General features: G+C 41.0%; 2 protein-coding genes across 11 annotated transcripts in view; one reads left to right on the top strand and one right to left on the bottom strand.

Moving 5' to 3' along the window:
* The window catches only part of GNAL (G protein subunit alpha L), a 177,148-nt gene extending 172,054 nt beyond the window's left edge, over positions 1–5,094 (top strand). For all 3 annotated transcript variants that reach the window (XM_057368930.1, XM_057368931.1, XM_057368932.1), the window contains 2 exons: positions 802–869; positions 4,842–5,094. In XM_057368930.1, coding sequence (XP_057224913.1) covers positions 802–869; positions 4,842–4,988 — 215 coding nt within the window. In that variant the 3' untranslated portion in view covers positions 4,989–5,094. The remainder of the gene's footprint in view (positions 1–801; positions 870–4,841) is intronic.
* Positions 5,095–8,336: 3,242 nt separating this feature from the next.
* Positions 8,337–17,122, bottom strand: part of MPPE1 (metallophosphoesterase 1) — a 29,449-nt gene continuing 20,663 nt past the window's right edge. For 7 of the 8 annotated variants that reach the window (XM_057368937.1, XM_057368938.1, XM_057368940.1 and 4 more), the window contains 9 exons: positions 15,796–16,170; positions 15,315–15,423; positions 14,534–14,637; positions 13,919–13,999; positions 12,032–12,140; positions 11,094–11,165; positions 10,858–10,980; positions 9,919–10,060; positions 8,337–8,518 (listed from right to left, as the gene is read on the bottom strand). In XM_057368937.1, the coding sequence (XP_057224920.1) occupies positions 8,337–8,518; positions 9,919–10,060; positions 10,858–10,980; positions 11,094–11,165; positions 12,032–12,140; positions 13,919–13,999; positions 14,534–14,637; positions 15,315–15,423; positions 15,796–16,070 (1,197 nt within the window). In that variant the 5' untranslated portion in view covers positions 16,071–16,170. Of the gene's footprint in view, positions 8,519–9,918; positions 10,061–10,857; positions 10,981–11,093; positions 11,166–12,031; positions 12,141–13,918; positions 14,000–14,533; positions 14,638–15,314; positions 15,424–15,795; positions 16,171–16,635; positions 16,800–17,122 lie in introns of those variants that run through there. The other variant, XM_057368941.1, reaches the window with a different exon arrangement.

The raw sequence follows: 17,122 nt of genomic DNA on the forward strand, positions 1-17,122 counted from the left end.
TACGTTTCCATATTCTGGTAAATTCTCCCTTTACAATATTATGTTTATAAGCATATGATTTTGGTATCCTATATGACAGATAACACTGAAAGGAAATAAAGAGGTTGTCCCTTCACTGTGTTGATTTTTACACCTACAGTAAACACAGTCATTGCATGGCCTAGATAGTGACAACTTCATTTGCTAATGAAGAGTTAATACTGACCAACAAGTCTCCTGCTCAACAAGAATTTAGCTTAAGACCCCTTGGTGGGCAATATATCTGAAGTATTCTGCTGACTTCAGGCCTGGAAATAATGTATATATATATATATGTATRTATCTCAAAAGATCTTTCAATGCTATCATTTTTTTCCAACTATAATCTTGGACTAACCATTTTTAAACCCACATTCCTGCCTGAGAAGCATTTTTCAGGAGACACTGTTCTGCTGCAGAAACTGAACAGCTCAGCTGCTTTTTCTAGTCATAGTTTCTGATAAAAGCTAAACCACARCTCCCACTTGTTTTATATCTGTATGAACAAACTTGTGGATGTGAGTAAGCCTTTTTGTGATATGACCAATGACATTGTTGCAATGATTTCAGCAATTTTCAGGTTCCTAAAATATTTTGCATGCATAGTCAGGTTTTACAGTGCCCTTCATTTTGGAGTTACATACCGGGAATCTCCCACAGGTAACCCTAACATTTCAATTTTTGTACTGAAAGGCTACTTCCTCCTTATGAAATCTTTTGTTACAGAAGTAGATGATTGTTTGTTTTTCATGTTTCTGATGTCATTTGTTTTTAATTGAACAGCAACACCAGATGCAGGAGAAGACCCCAAAGTCACAAGAGCCAAGTTCTTCATCCGGGATGAGTTTTTAGTGAGTAATTTTCATCTTAATGTGATTCTATCATAGGAAATACTGACAGATGGCATAGTTTATTTAGAGAAAATTGATGGGGTTTTGCAGAATGCTAGAAGGAGAGGACAACGTCTGGCAATTCGCTAATTTTTTTCAGCTGCCCATCTTGCAGAGCCTTCCTCAGTGCTTGCACATTTTTATGCCCATTTTATATAAAGTCACCTGTGATGCAAACTGTCACACAGTAAGTGCTAGTGCTCAGAATGGTCATGTACAGTCCATGTGTAAACAAACAGGCTTTCCTACTTCTATCCTGCATTCCTCCAAGGACTTTGGCAGTGGTCACCTGACAGCAGAGATTATTTTTTTTTTTAAATGGCAGATTTTATGCTTAAATAATATTTCTGGTCTGACAGTTACGAGGTTTGCCTCACCTTTGGACTGGTGTCATCTCCCTGCTGAGGCATTGTAAGAAAGTTTCCTTGTTTGGTCACATTTTTCATGCAATTAAGGTTTCCTCTATAGCTAGAGCTGGTGAGGTGTTGTTTCCATGTTGAATTTGAAAGCAGTTATCAGCACACAATCACAGCCCAACTCTGCTGTCACAAACAGAGGCTTTWATCCAGTATCACTTGTGGCTTCACTCATTCAGAGTTGTTCTCACAGTGCAGAGCAGTGACAGAGATCAGAACCAAAGCTCATCCATCATGCCCTACTGGTAGAAACTATATGTGTGTGTTTGAGATAACAAATTGAGTCATTAGAATTAAGAATTTTAAAGTCATTATGCATTTACGAGCATTGTTAGGATTTGCAGCTGTTGACGCACCAAGAAAGAAGCAATTAACTGTATTCACACTTTGGGGATTGCCAGYTGCTGCCTAAGCCTTCCAGATCCCAAGAAAAAATATCGGATTGCGCTGTGTTAACGTAAGAGTTACCATAAAAACTCACTTCAAGACAAATTTCTCCTGTGGGAATGCTGAAATGCTGTGAAGCAGGTGATGGGATCCAGTCTGGAAGGAGGCTGGCTCCAAGAGATCCAAGTTTTGGGGAAACTAGGGTGAAACTCCCACCTTTATCTATTTTCAATATTTAAAAAACCACATCCAGGGGGGAAGTCTCTACCTGCCATGACTSCCTGGCATTATGGAAGGAGGCCCCCTATGAAGCTGTGTGGGTGCTGGGGGCAAGGAGAGCACTTGGGCTGGGACCAGCACCTGCAGGCTGCCAGGCAGTCCTTGGGGCTGGAACAGCTTCTCCTTCATTTCTCTCCAGCCTCCATGGGTTTGGGAGAGAGCATCTCCTCTGTAACACATCTGCCTCCTGGRTTTGTGCTTGGTTTGTCAATGTGATGGAACACAGGGATGGAGCCATCCAAACAGTTGCTTTGAGCTCCTGGGCTGTTGGAATTGAGAGTCTTGCYAACACAGAGGGTCTGAACAGGCTGTGTGTGCCCCCAGAAACGTGGCCATGCCTGGAGAGGGCAAGGTGGGAGAAAGCCAAGTAGAAACAGGCATTTCCAGTTCCATGGGATCAGGCACAGAAGGCTGAGGTTTCATCGAGGGGGTGATAAAGAGCACAAGAGAAACACAGACTGGCAGGGATCTGATCGTCTTGGCCTTCCAGATACCAGGAAGAAAAGGCCTATATTTTCTGCCTGTGTCTGCCTTGGTTTGCTTTATACCTTTTTCYTAAGTCTCTTGATTTATGACCTTTTCCTTGTTCCACTCTGTTAAATTTTCAGGCATGATTCAGAGAAACCTGGGTTTATTATGCAGGTCTGCATAAGCTGTGGATATGTGTGACAATCACCACCATAATGCTGCACCCCTGAAAACTCTGTCTGGCTGTAGGAGTGGTTGTGGCAAATTTAAAGCCTGTCATTTGAGGAATTTTAGTAGGAGGTTAAAATTGATCACATTTCCAATAATTTGCTACACAGTAGTAKATGAGGATTAGAAAGGCAAAAGATGCCAGCTCATGCTTTCAGGGTTGGTGTGGGGGCTGTGGCTCCTTGGGGTTGGGCTGCGGGGCTGGAATCTGTCGGATTTCAGTCAGGGAGCAGCTCTGGAGAGAGGGTTGGACCCAAGCCAGGCCAGTGCCCACACCTCRGGGCTGGGCTGGCGAGGGCATATCCTGGTCCTAGAAATGTAGGAATCCCTCTGCTCTTCAGCTCAGGCACATCCTTTCTCATCCCAGACTCTTCCTGGAGGCAGCGTGCTTGTGCTCCRTGGTGAGGCTGCTCCCAGCCCTGGGTGGTGTTTTGTACACAGAACTCTCCAGCTGCTGCTGTTTTGTTTGAACACATCCCTGGTGTAAGCCCTGTTCGAACAGTGGCATGGCCCCTCTAGTTCCTGCTGGTTTTTAAAAAACCTGAATCKGGGCAGTGAAGGAGCTGCTGTTCAAACACACAGACCAGGCTTCCTTGAAATTCGTGTGTCATCCTGACCCCTGCAGTGTAGGGAAGCCAGTATTAAATATTCCCACTTGGAAAGCAAATGTTCTTTCATCAGTGTCCCAGGGGATTTTTTTCCCCCTGTGAACTGGTGCTGAGTAACACRCTACTATTCAAAATGAGTTTTGAGTAGGGGTGAAAATTCTGCATTTATCTCCAAATGAGAGGACTGCAAGAGCTGTCTGGTAATAAAAATAGAAAAACCCCTGATATTTTGAAAATATGTCTTTTGGCATGCTGTGTGTGTTACCAGGTGTCAGCAAGACACTGTGGGCAACTTACTTTCATAGACATGAGTGAAATCAGTGCATAATAAACACAAGCAGACATTTATTAGCATTTTTCTTGAGGGTGAGCCTTGAACTAGGTATGGAGAGTAGCATGGTAAGAAAGTAATTTTTAGATTGTGTAGGAACATCCCTGTGTAATCAGTGTTGACTGTCTAATATTACCTAAATTACCTGGGAAAAAGTCTGCAATTTCTTGTTGATCTAATTACATAAATTACGACTTGTAAATGTCTATAGCTTTTGTAACCTACACATAAAATAAATCCTGTGTGAAAAATATATAGTGTAGCCAGAGTGAGATAGAACACTGTCTTTTCTTGTTTAGCCAGAGCAATTTATAATAAAATTTAGAAAATAGTTATAAAAATTAGTATCCCAAAAACTGACGCTTTCATGACATTCCATCTATATTCTGCAAGATAATGATCTAGAATGGATTTATATTTATCAGTCCTACAGTAATACAGAACAAAAATTAAGATTTTGTTTTATATATATATTTTTTAATCCTGGGGAATTTAAACAAGAAAACAACGGGCAAAATGATGCTGAAGCTTTAAATTGGAACCTGAAAAGTTTTGTAGTAGCCTTGAGAAAATGTAATTCTGTATGGTCTGATGTTTCTTGGATTTGTGCAATGCTTTATTACTCTATGTGAGCCCCGACACTCTGGTGATAATTCCACTAAATTCTGGACTCAGTGATCATCCCAAGTCTTCAGCTGGCTTAGAAAGTGCTGTGAGTGAAGGTGACTTGAGGGGCCCTCACACAAGAAGTCCAAGCGGTAGAATGCTGTTCTCTGCCACTGCTGGCTCCACAACTGGGAGGGTTTTGTGTTGCTGATTTAAAACAAGAGTTCAAGAATTTGCCACATGATGGCACCAAAAAAAGAAAATAATTCCTAGGACAGCTGCATAGCAGGCTGCACAACTGCCAGCAGCCCAGATTTAGCTGCACAGTGATGTGCAAATGGCGACAGCTTGTGCAGCTGAGGATGCCATGGGTGGCTCGTACAAAGGACTCCTGTACTGACCTCGTAACAGTATYCATAATGTTTTGTAATCTTCATTTCAAATTTGTCATTCACTGGACCAGACCACAGCCCTCCCTTCTTTTTATTTACTTATTTTAGTGATCTGTATACAGATTTYCCAGGGTTTTAGTTCTCCCTAAGTCTGTAGATGTGAAACTTCCCCTGGCATGGCACATGATCCTTCCTTTTTTGCCTCCCTCTTTCCACAGAGGATAAGTACGGCGAGTGGAGACGGCCGGCATTACTGCTACCCACACTTTACATGTGCAGTGGACACAGAAAATATCCGCAGAGTGTTCAACGACTGTCGAGACATCATTCAGAGGATGCACCTCCGCCAGTACGAACTCTTGTGAGGGGATCACCGTGGAACCTGTGGTTTTCAATTCTTTGCTCCTTACTCTTTCTCTTGATACTACCCCACACAGGGTGGAAGATGCTATAGAAATGTCAGTCTCTTCACTTTGTTTACTTTTAATTGTTTAACCTTAAAGCTGATTTGAAGCAAGTTTGGGTTWTTTTCCCTTCATGCTTTTTGGGACTATTTTTGTGCTTTATTTTGACATGCCACTTCTTCGTCATTCCACTAAGCCCTTTGGCTACCTCTGTTCCCTTAGGTTTTGTTTTTTTTTAAACTGAACGTGACCTGCTAAATTTTTTCCAGTGGGTTAACCTCAGTTCAGACCGGTATGTCAGCTGGATGACACTAAAGTCATACCTATCCCTCTGTGTGGGTTTCCTTTTTAACATGACATTGAAGAGTACTTGATGGGTGAAAAAAAGATTAATGCACTTTGTATCAGGTTATTAAATACTGTTGAGGAAGTAGACACACAATGTAGCAGCACCACAATATTTATTACTCTGTCACAGTTTTTAGCATTTCTGAGTTGCAGGTCAACTGATAAAGTGACCTCCTCTTTTAAGCCGTTACTGGCACAGGAAGTAGAGTAGATAATGAGAGGAACAGTGAAGACAAAGCAATTTTTCTGGGGTTTTGGAGCTAAGTGTCTCTGCACACCTCAGGCATTTGAATTACAGCTACTTTTCAGCCTGTTGCATCTAGGCAGAAAATTTACCACCCTCACTTACGTTATTTGTGCTGTCCACAAATGATCCTTTTAGTTCCGATCATTCTTGGACAACAGTCCTCTCCCTATATATATATTTTTTGTTTTACTGCTGGTTTATTATATTGTACAGACTGTAAAATGTAATATTATTTTGTACAACTTTATTGAAGAAAAATACTTGTAGAAGATCTTTGTGCCTTGATTATGGCTGTACCTGTAAAATGAGCTAAGATGTAAGTATGTTTTTGATTGCGCTGTACAGCTTGATGTCAACCTTACCTGCAGCAGTGACTGGAGGTAAGAACTTTATCTGTAGAGTTTAGGGGTTTTTTTCTGGTTTATATAAAAATGCTCTTTAGTATAAAAATTATAAATTATGCAAATTAACCACTTACCTTTCCAAGTAAGGTATTACAGTCACCGGATGTTGCAGCAAACATGCCTTTCTCTTTTGAAGTCTCAGCTTTAAAACATTGGAATTCATTCAAGTGTCCAAATTGCAACCTGGTGTTGTTTTAATGGGAACCAAGGATTTCTTTCTTTTTTTTTTTTTTTTATTTTGTCCTTTATATTTAGAAAATATGTTTGGTAATTCTTTGGTCATTCATAGAACTTCACAATTGCACAAACCGATTGTGAATGTGTAAAGCACCATTATATAGAGCTCTTCAATCTTTGTACCAACAGCGGCTTTCATTGTGCAAGTAAATAGCGAGAAAGAAGATAAGAAAAAAAAAGGTGTATAAACCCTTGTGTCTGGCCTAAGAGAATTACAAGATGACATTTTTATTTCTCTTTTAATAAAGAGACACATTAGAAAATTGTTTTATTTTAAATATTGTAGAATCAAAATGTGTGAATATTTCTCAAACTTGAATAATTTATGCAAATGACATTCTCAAAACAAGTTGTGGTACAGTACAATATATAAAAAGCAAGAATTGCTGTAGCAATAAGGCATGTCCTTTTTAGTAACTATAACACTGCTTTATATTTTATACATAGGTGTTTTATGTCTGTGACTATATACTTTTCCTGTGTCCAAGATAACCTGTACAAATGTCTAAAATTACAGTTGCAATAACAGAAACCTAGAGAAGTGTTAGACTACATTACTTCATAGAGTGTTTTACCACACTTTGGACCATTCCCCCYACTTCATTTTAAATTTAGGGAGAGATGAAGAGCTAACACAGTCCCCACACTGGCATATATATCAGCAGGTTTTATTAACTTTTTACTGTACTATTATTAGTTAGAAACCCAAATCAGTCATCTTTTTAAATATAGACTTCAGGCTAATTGAGAATTTGTTTCCAGCTGAATATAAAACAATCCCATTTTAAATACTAAAATATGACCATTTTCTCTTCCCAGAAATCTGTATGTTCAATTTAGTCATATTCAAATTGAAAGGCTGGATGGAATAAGCTAATAGTAAACAAAATCCCTAAAATTCTCTTATTTCTCATGCCAAAGAAAGTAATAGAATGAATAACAAAAGATAGTATTTTTTTTTAAACTAGCTCCAGCCCAGGAGTTCAAGTTAGAGCTCCGGCCTCTGCGGGAACATCCGCAGAAAAACTGGTCCTGGTGTGACGTAGTCCCTCTGTTTTTTCTGGGGTGGGTGGAGAGCAGCAGTASGTTTGTCCCACCTTCCCCCACACAGTGAAGATGCTGAGCTCAGATTTTATCTTTGTGGCACAGCTGGTGGCATCTGCCTCCCCACAGAGGAGCAGTCCAAAATGTGACACTACACTAAAGTCGACAGAACTCGTGGAATGTAAAACGTGCATTCCTGTCCCTGTCTGTCCGCAGACTGAGGGCCGAGGCATAGGATAATGTTACTGCAGATCTGTTTGACCTTCCTTCTTGCAGGAGATTGGCAACTGGAGGGCCCCTCACCACAGATCTCTGGGATGCAATAGGGCCCTCTTTTTTTAAGCTCATCATAGCACATCTTTGAAAGYAGCAGCTTGAGGTGTCACCCTAATTTTTTTTCAAGTGTGTATCAGCAAACTGGATCCTCGAGCTTCTTCCCCTTGTTGTCTGGTAGACGGATAACTGCAAATTAGAGTCAGCTAACAATTTGCTGTGTCAGGAATCAGAAAATTTCTCATCCCAAAACACAGTCCTTTACACACAACACCTTAAAAAGGTTACAGAAATCCGCATCTCTCAGTGCTGATGCATCCAGATTCTGCCTGACCCTAACAAACACAAGTGTGACATTCGAAGGGCCATGCAGCAATAAAAGAGAAATGTTCCCAGTTTGCAAGATTCAGCCTCCACCAGGGTAAGACACAAGTGCAGACAAGTGATGAGACTATAGGATTTACATAATGTACAGTTACACTTTTAATATACATATTTGATACAAAAATTATAGCAGGAAAAGGACTCATTTGATTGTCGAATACAGTATTTTTGTACAGCATGAAACGTTCATTTCAGTTAATTATTTATCCTGTAGTAGTCATATCAGCTGTATAGGACTTCTATGGTATGTGTAAATGCAACCTGCCTTCAGACTAGCAATCAAATTAGGTCATTTGCTGGCATGAATATAGTCTGATGTTTGACTGTTCTCAGCTTTGGTATTTCAGTGACTGAATGCAGATGTCTGGCTCTTCATACTGCTTTATGCTTACTGATTAAACGCTGAGCAAAATAAAATGGTGGAGTGAGAAGCTGAACATGAGCTAGTACCAGGATCACAAGCAGAGCACCTGCTGCACAGTAGATAGTGAAGACTCTGCTCTCAAATGGAAGGAAGCATTTTTGGAGGGAGAAATCAGTTGGTGTTATGCTGCCCTGGAAAAGAAATGAAGACTGTCACTTTGCTGTTTTACCGTGGGTTCTGAATCAGGAGTAAACACCACAGCTGTCAGATCTCCAATTTCTAAATCGTGTGTTGGGTGGCAAGGGTTGGGGCCAGTCTCCTAGTACCAGTGCCTTCTCCAGAGGGCTGAAGAGTCCATACCTTGTGGTGCTGGGCAYTAACTGGAATATTCACCAGACCAACATTAGCCCAGAGGCCAATCTTCCCATCTAGCATAAACAGAGCTGGGCTCCTCATCTGATCTGCCTTCAAGAGAAGCCTAACTTTAGCTGCTGTAAATTCACCTGGAAGGAGCCTTTCCAGGCTAAAGTTAGGTTTGTGAATGTGCCCCGTCCTCCCCTGAGCCCTCCTCCTTACCCAGTACATGCTGCAAAAAAACACGTTGGCTAATCCAAATTAGAAATACAAATTTCAATGACAAAGAACTTCGCTGAGTTTTGGCTTGACTTTGCAGTTTAAAGTTTACAATGGATCGAGGCTGAGGAATTAAAACAGTAGTGAAGAGGATGCAACTTTAATTAGCCAACCTCTTGTTTTGCAGTAAAAATGCGCTGTCTGGCGTGTGCAGAGAGTGTGTGTATGAAGGCAGCTACTCAGGAATACGGAATAAACRGAACTACTTTCAACAACAAATACTAACAGTTGCATAAAATGAATTTAAATGTTTGGGGTTATCTGTGTATTAAGCAGCCTAAACTCAACAGCAGTAAAACATACATAAAAGATTTCCCCCTCCAAGTCACAGACCACTCTGTAAATGGATTGTAGGTTTTGCTTCTTACTCCAAGTTTCTAAGAGTTCTGTTTTATTTTTGAACTGGGGAACTAATTGAYTTACCTCTAAGGATATACTGAGCACTGGAACTGCCTGCACAAGCATAACCAACACACTGTATAAAATGTGAATTGGCAATGAGAAGGCAGATTGTGGGCACGTCACAAACACTTTCACTGCATTAATGCACACGTTTGAAAACCATCATCACCGTGCAAAAGGGATTGAGGTGGATACAGTCGTGTTTTTATAGTTGGTAAATCAGCCAAGCCAAACTGGTCTTTCTACTGTTCAGTGCACAATACTGATTATTTTTACAAGTCAATAGTTTACAATGCACCCTCTTTCTAAGAAAATGTACCCAGATACTAATTAGGTCTTTAACAGCATTGCTTTGTACCACACAGAACATGTGGCTCCCACAGATGTACTTTATAAAGTGGATGCAGTGTACTGAGTGGGTTGGGTGGGTAGGCAACTTTTTTTTTTTTTATTTTACGTTTTTACAGGTAGAATCAGTTCTAAAATATAGCTGACTGCCATGTTGATTTATTTATGAAAGTTATCTGACAAAAATAAAAAAAAAATTAAAACTTRCCATGATGAAACTAGGATTGTTTCTATTCCTCCAACTGAATGATGGGACACTGATTTCTGGAATTTTCCCTGCGTGCAGCACTTCACAAGCACTGTGAGTGTGCCCACTGAGAATCAAACGGGGCTGAAACCACCACAGCAGCTAGAACACAAAATGGTTAAGCACAAAAATTAAGTTACAGCTAAAATAGAAATTGAACTTAAAACCCCCCTTTTTCTTCCTTTTAACAGAGTGAAATTGTGGCAATTCTAATTCTTCAAAGTGTTTTCTGTAAACTTCTGTTTTCCAGTAAGAAATGTGTTGGTATCTCAATCACCCCCATTTGGCCCTGATCCCAAACACTGGGCTTTTTTTTTTTTTTTGGCCCCAGAGATCAGAACAATGAAGGCTATGGCATGCTGTGAATATCACAAAGAGAAAAACGTGGGGTTTAGTAAAGCAATGCTAATTTCTTGTCTAAGGAAGACTCTTGTACTGACAATCTTGAGTGAAGGCATTTGTGCAGAAGGAAAGAAATAATGACCATTAAGTTTTTAGGGARTGCTTTACATTTTCTTGTAGTTACTAATTCAGCAAAAGTGATGCTTTCAAAGTGTTGGAAAACTGTGACATTCTACCAGATGTGACAATAATTTGCACAGCACAGAAGGTACAGAATGCTGAAATGGAGATAATGGCACCACAGCAGATTCAAGAGTGCCAGGACTTAGGAGCTGTACCTGGGAATCCCAGCAGGACCAAGGCCAAGATGATGAGGATCCTGAGGGGAGGAGCTCTAAGAAGCAGCTTCTCACAGGCCTCATTAGACAGGAGCAGCTGTGCTCCGTTTGTCTCAGCCAAACAATTTTGGCTTGCCACAATTTTTAAATCTATTTATATCTACACTCRTGTCCCCCTCTCACCCACCCACTGACACTCAAGTTCCAAATAAATCCAACCTTTTGTGATGCCTCTTGAGACAGTACATCATACTTTTCTTTAAAGGGGATCTTCTTCTCTTCCRGAGGAGCAGAATCTTCTCCAGTGCATTCAGCATCACTTTTCCGATAGAGAGGGTAATGCTGRGAGTAATTAAAAGCAGGGATCAGTTGTTAGTGATCCAGCCTGTCTGGAACAGTAATAAATCCACAAAAACAACAGGTCAATATGTTGCCTCACCCCACCTCTAACACACCTGTAAAAGGATGGGTTCTGAAGCTGGAAGCTTTTCCATTTCACTGCATCTGTTGTTGGAACGATTCGGTTTCTGTGAATGAAATCAAGCCATAGAAGGKGTGAAGGTAATTAAGCAATAGCTGGGTTTTAAGGGGTTAGGGAGGGTGGGGTTGTTGTTGGCTTTGTTTTTTTTGTTAAGCAGTTTAGGTGTCAGTAGTGTTTCAATACTACCCACTGTATGAACTTCTGGGAGTTTTTTTACACTGTGAACTGGTGTAACTGCCTGTTCTGTCTATGCTGTAAATACAGCTGTGCTCTGCCTGAGTGCAGAAAGCAGCAGCAGGATCTCTGCTCCAGCAAGGCAAAGGAGTTAAGGGCAGCCCAAGCGAGATAGAGTCTGGCAATTTTTCCACTGGGAGCTGGCTTCCTGATTGACTGCCAGGCCAGCCAGTCATGCTGCCTACTATGCAYCCAGTCAGTCTATGAAAAAAGGGAAGAGTAAAGAAATACAAGAAGCAATGGATTTGATGAAAAAATACAATTAAAACACTACTAGGCTATGAGGAAAGGGCCACAGTAGAATCAGGAAACTAAAAGCATATGCTTGAAGGCTATAAAAAAGAATAATATCCATAAATATAAACGCAGGATTATGTATCTTGAGTCACAGGGAAGGTTACAGAACTTCGGCCATTCCTCAGAACAGAGGAAATGACACCCTTGGCAGCACTGACAAGGAAGTTAACACCATTAGGGCAAATCAACACCGTTAATAATTAAGTAAAAATGGTTARGAGGGAAATGAGGGGGAGAAAGACCTGCTAACAAGTTGCAATGTGAATTGGAAGCAGATTTTTTYAGGAGAGTCTGGTTATATCCTGACTATGCTACAGTATCAGGATTCCCAGTGCAGCAGAGGAGTCACTGGCTGTAATCAGATCTTTAATTAACTCTTACCTGCTGGGAGCAATTCAGTTTGTGAGAAAGTGCCACAAGTTTTGCCTCTGAGGTACGRCAGACAGCACAGCCATCACCCTCCATGGCTACACTGTTCACTAGGACAAAGCTGGAAAATACCAGGGGGTGGGCGAAGATAAGTGGGGAGGACAGGAAGGSATTTGTTGTTCATGCACACGTGTGGTATCGATAAACTTCATTTTATAAAATGCAAGTGTTCCTAAGTTGGACACAGCTCAACAAAAGAACAGAATGTTGTAGCTCCTGAAACCATGTGCTGTAAATCCTCCTCTGGGTACCTGTACCATAGCCATGTCTCTGTCTGGTTGGCTCCTTTAGGCAGTTGTTAATTAGGTTGTACAATGTCCCTTATGCTTCATGTTTACATTTCAAGATTTTTTTATATTTTAATGGATACTTAAGTTGTATTCTAGTGGAATGTTAGAAGTTCATCACTAAACTAAATTCTGCAGGAAAGGAGAACTTACTTTTCTCCCCACAGTTTAGACCTGAGAGACAGAATTTGAGACACTGGATTTCTTCAGAACTGAAAAGCAAAACACTGCATTTGGGTGACTACCCTGAACAAGCTTAGTTTTGTACTTTGCATTCCCTGAACCACAAAATAGAATTTTATTTGTAATAGAAGGTTGCTCCACAGATTTCAAATCAACTTTGAACTTCTGCCACAAGATTCATACCCTTTTAGTCAGTCACACATTCAGCTTGAGATATATCCCCAGTTCAATTCAATGTGTTTAGAAGACACAAATGAGCTGAATGCATTTATTAAAGAAATACTAGTCAATAGTGAAACAAAAATTAACTCTCTTTTAGCAAATAAAGGTCCTTCTGTACCACAGATTTGTTGTAAAATAGTTTATCTAGCAATGTTTCATTGATGGGATAGCTCATTTCAGTTAATGGATTCTAGACACACAATCTGCAACTGCATGCARGAATTCTGCTGTGCTGTTTTATCGAAGGAGACATGGAGATATTTCTTAATAATTATTTTTTAACACCTGTAATACATATCTAGAGAACCTCACAGCTGCATGATAAGCAACAGCTTTATACTGAGCATTCACAAAACTCAAGACATCTTCCTAAAACAGACACATCCATTTCCAGACCCGTTCAGAATTTTTAATTAAACATTTTTYGTTTGCTTATTAAGGGAACCTATAGGTTTTGAATTTCACATTTCCACAGGTGAGTACAAGCTGAGGACACACGTGCCACACACAGAGTGGCAATGGGCCTTCCCTTCCTAAATCTGAGSCTTAAAGACAAACGCCTGTCCACAAACCCACTATTGCATCCCTCACCGGGTTCCTGCATGGTGTCTGGAGGTAACAGAGCACAAAGCAGGCAAGTGCAGCCACGGGGACACAGCTGCGAGGACAAAGTGCACCGGGCTCTGCTCTGAGCCAAAACCAGCTTGTGCATTATTACCCCACCTTGTGGAAAAACCGTGGACACGCAGCTGCTTTGTTCTCTAATTCTTCAAAGGTCTAAGTTCTACAGACTAAAGAAGGTACTAAAATTAATGAAACTCCTAATTTGTAAAYACAGAGGGGGTTGGTTTGTGTTTCTTTATGAATCCTACTGTGTTTACGGCCATGGCTCATTACCAGCTGCAAGGAAGTATAAAGGCAAACCAGAGGAATGGATTCTGACTCCACAGTACTTTTCCATTTAAAAGGAAATTGTTGCAATTTACCTAGTTCTAAGTACAGCTTCCAGTCCATATCAAACTACAGGTTTGTACAGAGTGTTTGGGGTTTAATACATCTGAGGTAGATGATTAAAAATAAAAGGCTCTAACTTAAGCATTCCCATACTATTAGAAAAAAATTTTAGAAAGAAAYCAAATATACTCACTTTATTCCTTTCCGAGTTATCAGATTTCCTGAAGTAAAGTTGAAAACCTTTTCAAATCGATTTACCTTGTAAGTAGTCATTCTGTCACAGAGCAAAAATACAACTGAGGTAAGAAACTGCCATTGSAACTCCTCTGACACAGCTGCTTTAGTTTGTTGACTATTGATGCAGCTTGCTGYTCCATTATCCAGCTCACACAATCATTCAGCAAACTCACAGGGCTGCTCTGACACCCCCTCGTGTCCTCCGGCCYTTCCCATCAGTGCAAGTGTCAGCAGAGTGAGGGCACTTACCCCTTCTGTGCCGAGATAACAGGAAAGGAAATATGYTCAGACACCTTTCTGGGGAGGAGCCCCATTGCAAGGGAAAGCAGCTTCAAGAATTCCACATCAGTGCAGAAGGATCAGCTCTGAACAACCCTCATAAGGTCACAGAAGCATAAACCTGTTTTGTGCACAGGCCTTACTCTAAATTACGACCCGTTCTAATTTGATCATGATCAAAAACTTTCTGTATAACCACAAAGCAGGTCCCTCAGACACAAAACCAGTTACTGTGTGCATGCTGACCCTTCATTCTTGGTACTTGTGTGCTCCTTTCACTGACAAGACTTACTCGTAATGAAATCCAATGTCGTGATTCCCAACAATGACCACGAGCTCCGTAGAAACTGGGTGCTTAAACATTTTCCGGAATCTTCTGACATCATCTGCCCATGCCTGCAGGAAAAAAGCAAARGAAGAAATCAAATCAGTGCTGTTCTGCAGCATCAAAGGGGACCACTGGTTTTGTAGTGAGTTTGCATGGCGAGGTTTTACTACTGGGGGGTCTACAGGGGTGGCTCCTGTGGGAGCTTCCCCCATGTTCTAYAGAGCCAATGCCAGCTGGCTCCAAGATGGACCACTGCTGGCCCAGGCTGAGCCCATCACTGATCCCCAATCTGGGACAACATCATTAGGAAGGTGGCAAAAAAAGGAAACTGAAAATGCTGCCAGAGAGAGAATTTGTGAGGAAAAGCCCTGCAGACACCAAAGTCAGTGAAAGAGAAGGGTCTGTTTTGTATTTACTCTCCCCTCTCCAGCTCCGGCTGAGGAGGGAATTGATAGGGCAGCTTAGTTGGGCACCTGGCATCCAGCCCATCACAAGGGTATAGCACAGAACCACAAACTGAGATGTTTACATTTTCTGAATTTTTTTATGAGGGGCAAAACTGTCAAAAATGAAGGAGAATCACAACATTTCAATTCCTATCTAAAAGACTAGAAACTTCTACCACCAACAGGACAACTGTAGCAGTATYAAACAAAGCCTTGCATACCTAATCTGCTTCCTTCTGTCATCCATTTCCTTCAAGAAATCCTCATTTTTTGAACTAAGAGAGCTGATGATGTCATACCTGAGGTGAGCTCCATTTTCCTTCATCAAAAACATCTCCCAGAATAAAAACAATATCTGGCTGCAGTAACCATAARGCAGTTTGGAAAGATCTCTCCATTTGCCATTCCCTGAAAGGAAAATACAGAACCAGTTACCACTGCCTTGCCTCTGGATCCTCAACTCTGAATACACGGACACAGCCTGGCAATGGGAATGGGACAACAGCTCCTACACATTGAAATATGAAAATATATTATGAAATTCAAATTAAATATTTAGAAATCAGGTGTAAGGACAGTAGGAGCATCTTACCTGGTGGGTAATTCCACCACGATACAATCAGGACCAACAGATGTAAGAAGTAATACCAGCTTGTTTATTTTTTTCACTACAATTCTAATTAATTGCTGTTTAATGGGACAGTGAATTATTGTCCCATTAGTTACTATTAAAAACTCTGAAAACTGGGTAGAGATTATTCAAAAAAAATTAATAATTACCTTCTTAGTTTATCGAACCAATGTCCTTTGATTTCACCAAGTAGGTGTGTATCAGCTAAAATTATGGCCTTCAGGACTGAAGCTGAAGTCTCTTCTTCACCCATGTGAGCTCCACCTTTCACATCTGGCCATCGGCATTGAAATATTACCACATAGTAAATTAAAAATTCACAAAATATTAACACTGAGCTGACAAAGCACACGAGTTTCAGCAGAAAACAGAGCCTCCTCTTCAGAGGGAAATTCTTCACAGTCGTCGAGCTAGAACTCAGCATTGCAGTACCAGCATAGATAATGCCTCAAATTCTCCTCTCAGATGAAAACAGCTTGGGCTACTCAAAGGATCACATTGGGCTTTTTGTCAGCACAAAATCTCTGCGGAGAAAATACAAAATAAAATATTCATTAAGTCAGCATTCCCTTTGGAAAGCTACCATGCAAGGCCTTCTGTGTTAGCTTCCTGTCACCCTGAAAGGCTTGAGAAGATGTAATTGTCCTAAAGAGTAAAGTTCTCCTCCAGGCACACAGACGGCCAGCTGAGCACAGAACTGCACTCGCTCCTGGCAGCACCAAGGAAACCAGATTAAAGCCAGCCAGGATCTTGGAGCGTCACGCTTTTTTTAGAACTGTACAGTGAAAATACTGTGAATAGGGCTCAAAGGTAGATATAGACAGAGCTTAGCTTGAACAGCAGCAGCAACCAAGAAAAAAAATCCATTAGGATCCATATGGAATCATTTAGGTTGGAAAAGAACCCTGAGTCCAGCCCTTAACCCAGAACTGCCAAGTCCACCACTAAATCACATCCCTAGGTGCCACTTCTATACATCTTTTAAATACCTGCAGGGACTGTGACTCCTCGACGTCCCAGGACAGCCTTTCCAATACTGGACAACCCCTCCAGTGAAGAAATTCTTCCTAGTATCCAATGTAAACCTCCACTGGCRGAACTTGAAGCCACTTCCTCTTATTCTGTAACTTGTGAGAACAGCCCAACASCTCCCTGGYKACAGCCTCATTTCAGGYRGTTGTAGAGCACTAAGGTCTCCCCTCAGCCTCCTTTCCTCCTGGCTGATCACCYCCCAGGGGAGATCTTCTGGCACAAGTACAGAACATGACTGCACCAAATCAAAAGCATTATCACCTTTAATATGGCTCATGGTAATCTCCAAGAACCAAGAGCAATTTACCATTCCACAAGTTTACAGGAGCTTTCCAGGAACACAGGCACAGATACCCGGTTAATTAACTAAAGCTGCATCATTTCTAACAAGAGGAAAACAAGGAGCAGCTAAGCCTCAGGAAAAAAAAAAAAAAAAAAAAAAAA

Source organism: Malurus melanocephalus, unplaced genomic scaffold (assembly GCF_030028575.1).
Source record: "Malurus melanocephalus ecotype Western Australia unplaced genomic scaffold, MMel_1.1 scaffold_99, whole genome shotgun sequence".
Classification (NCBI taxonomy): domain Eukaryota; kingdom Metazoa; phylum Chordata; class Aves; order Passeriformes; family Maluridae; genus Malurus; species Malurus melanocephalus.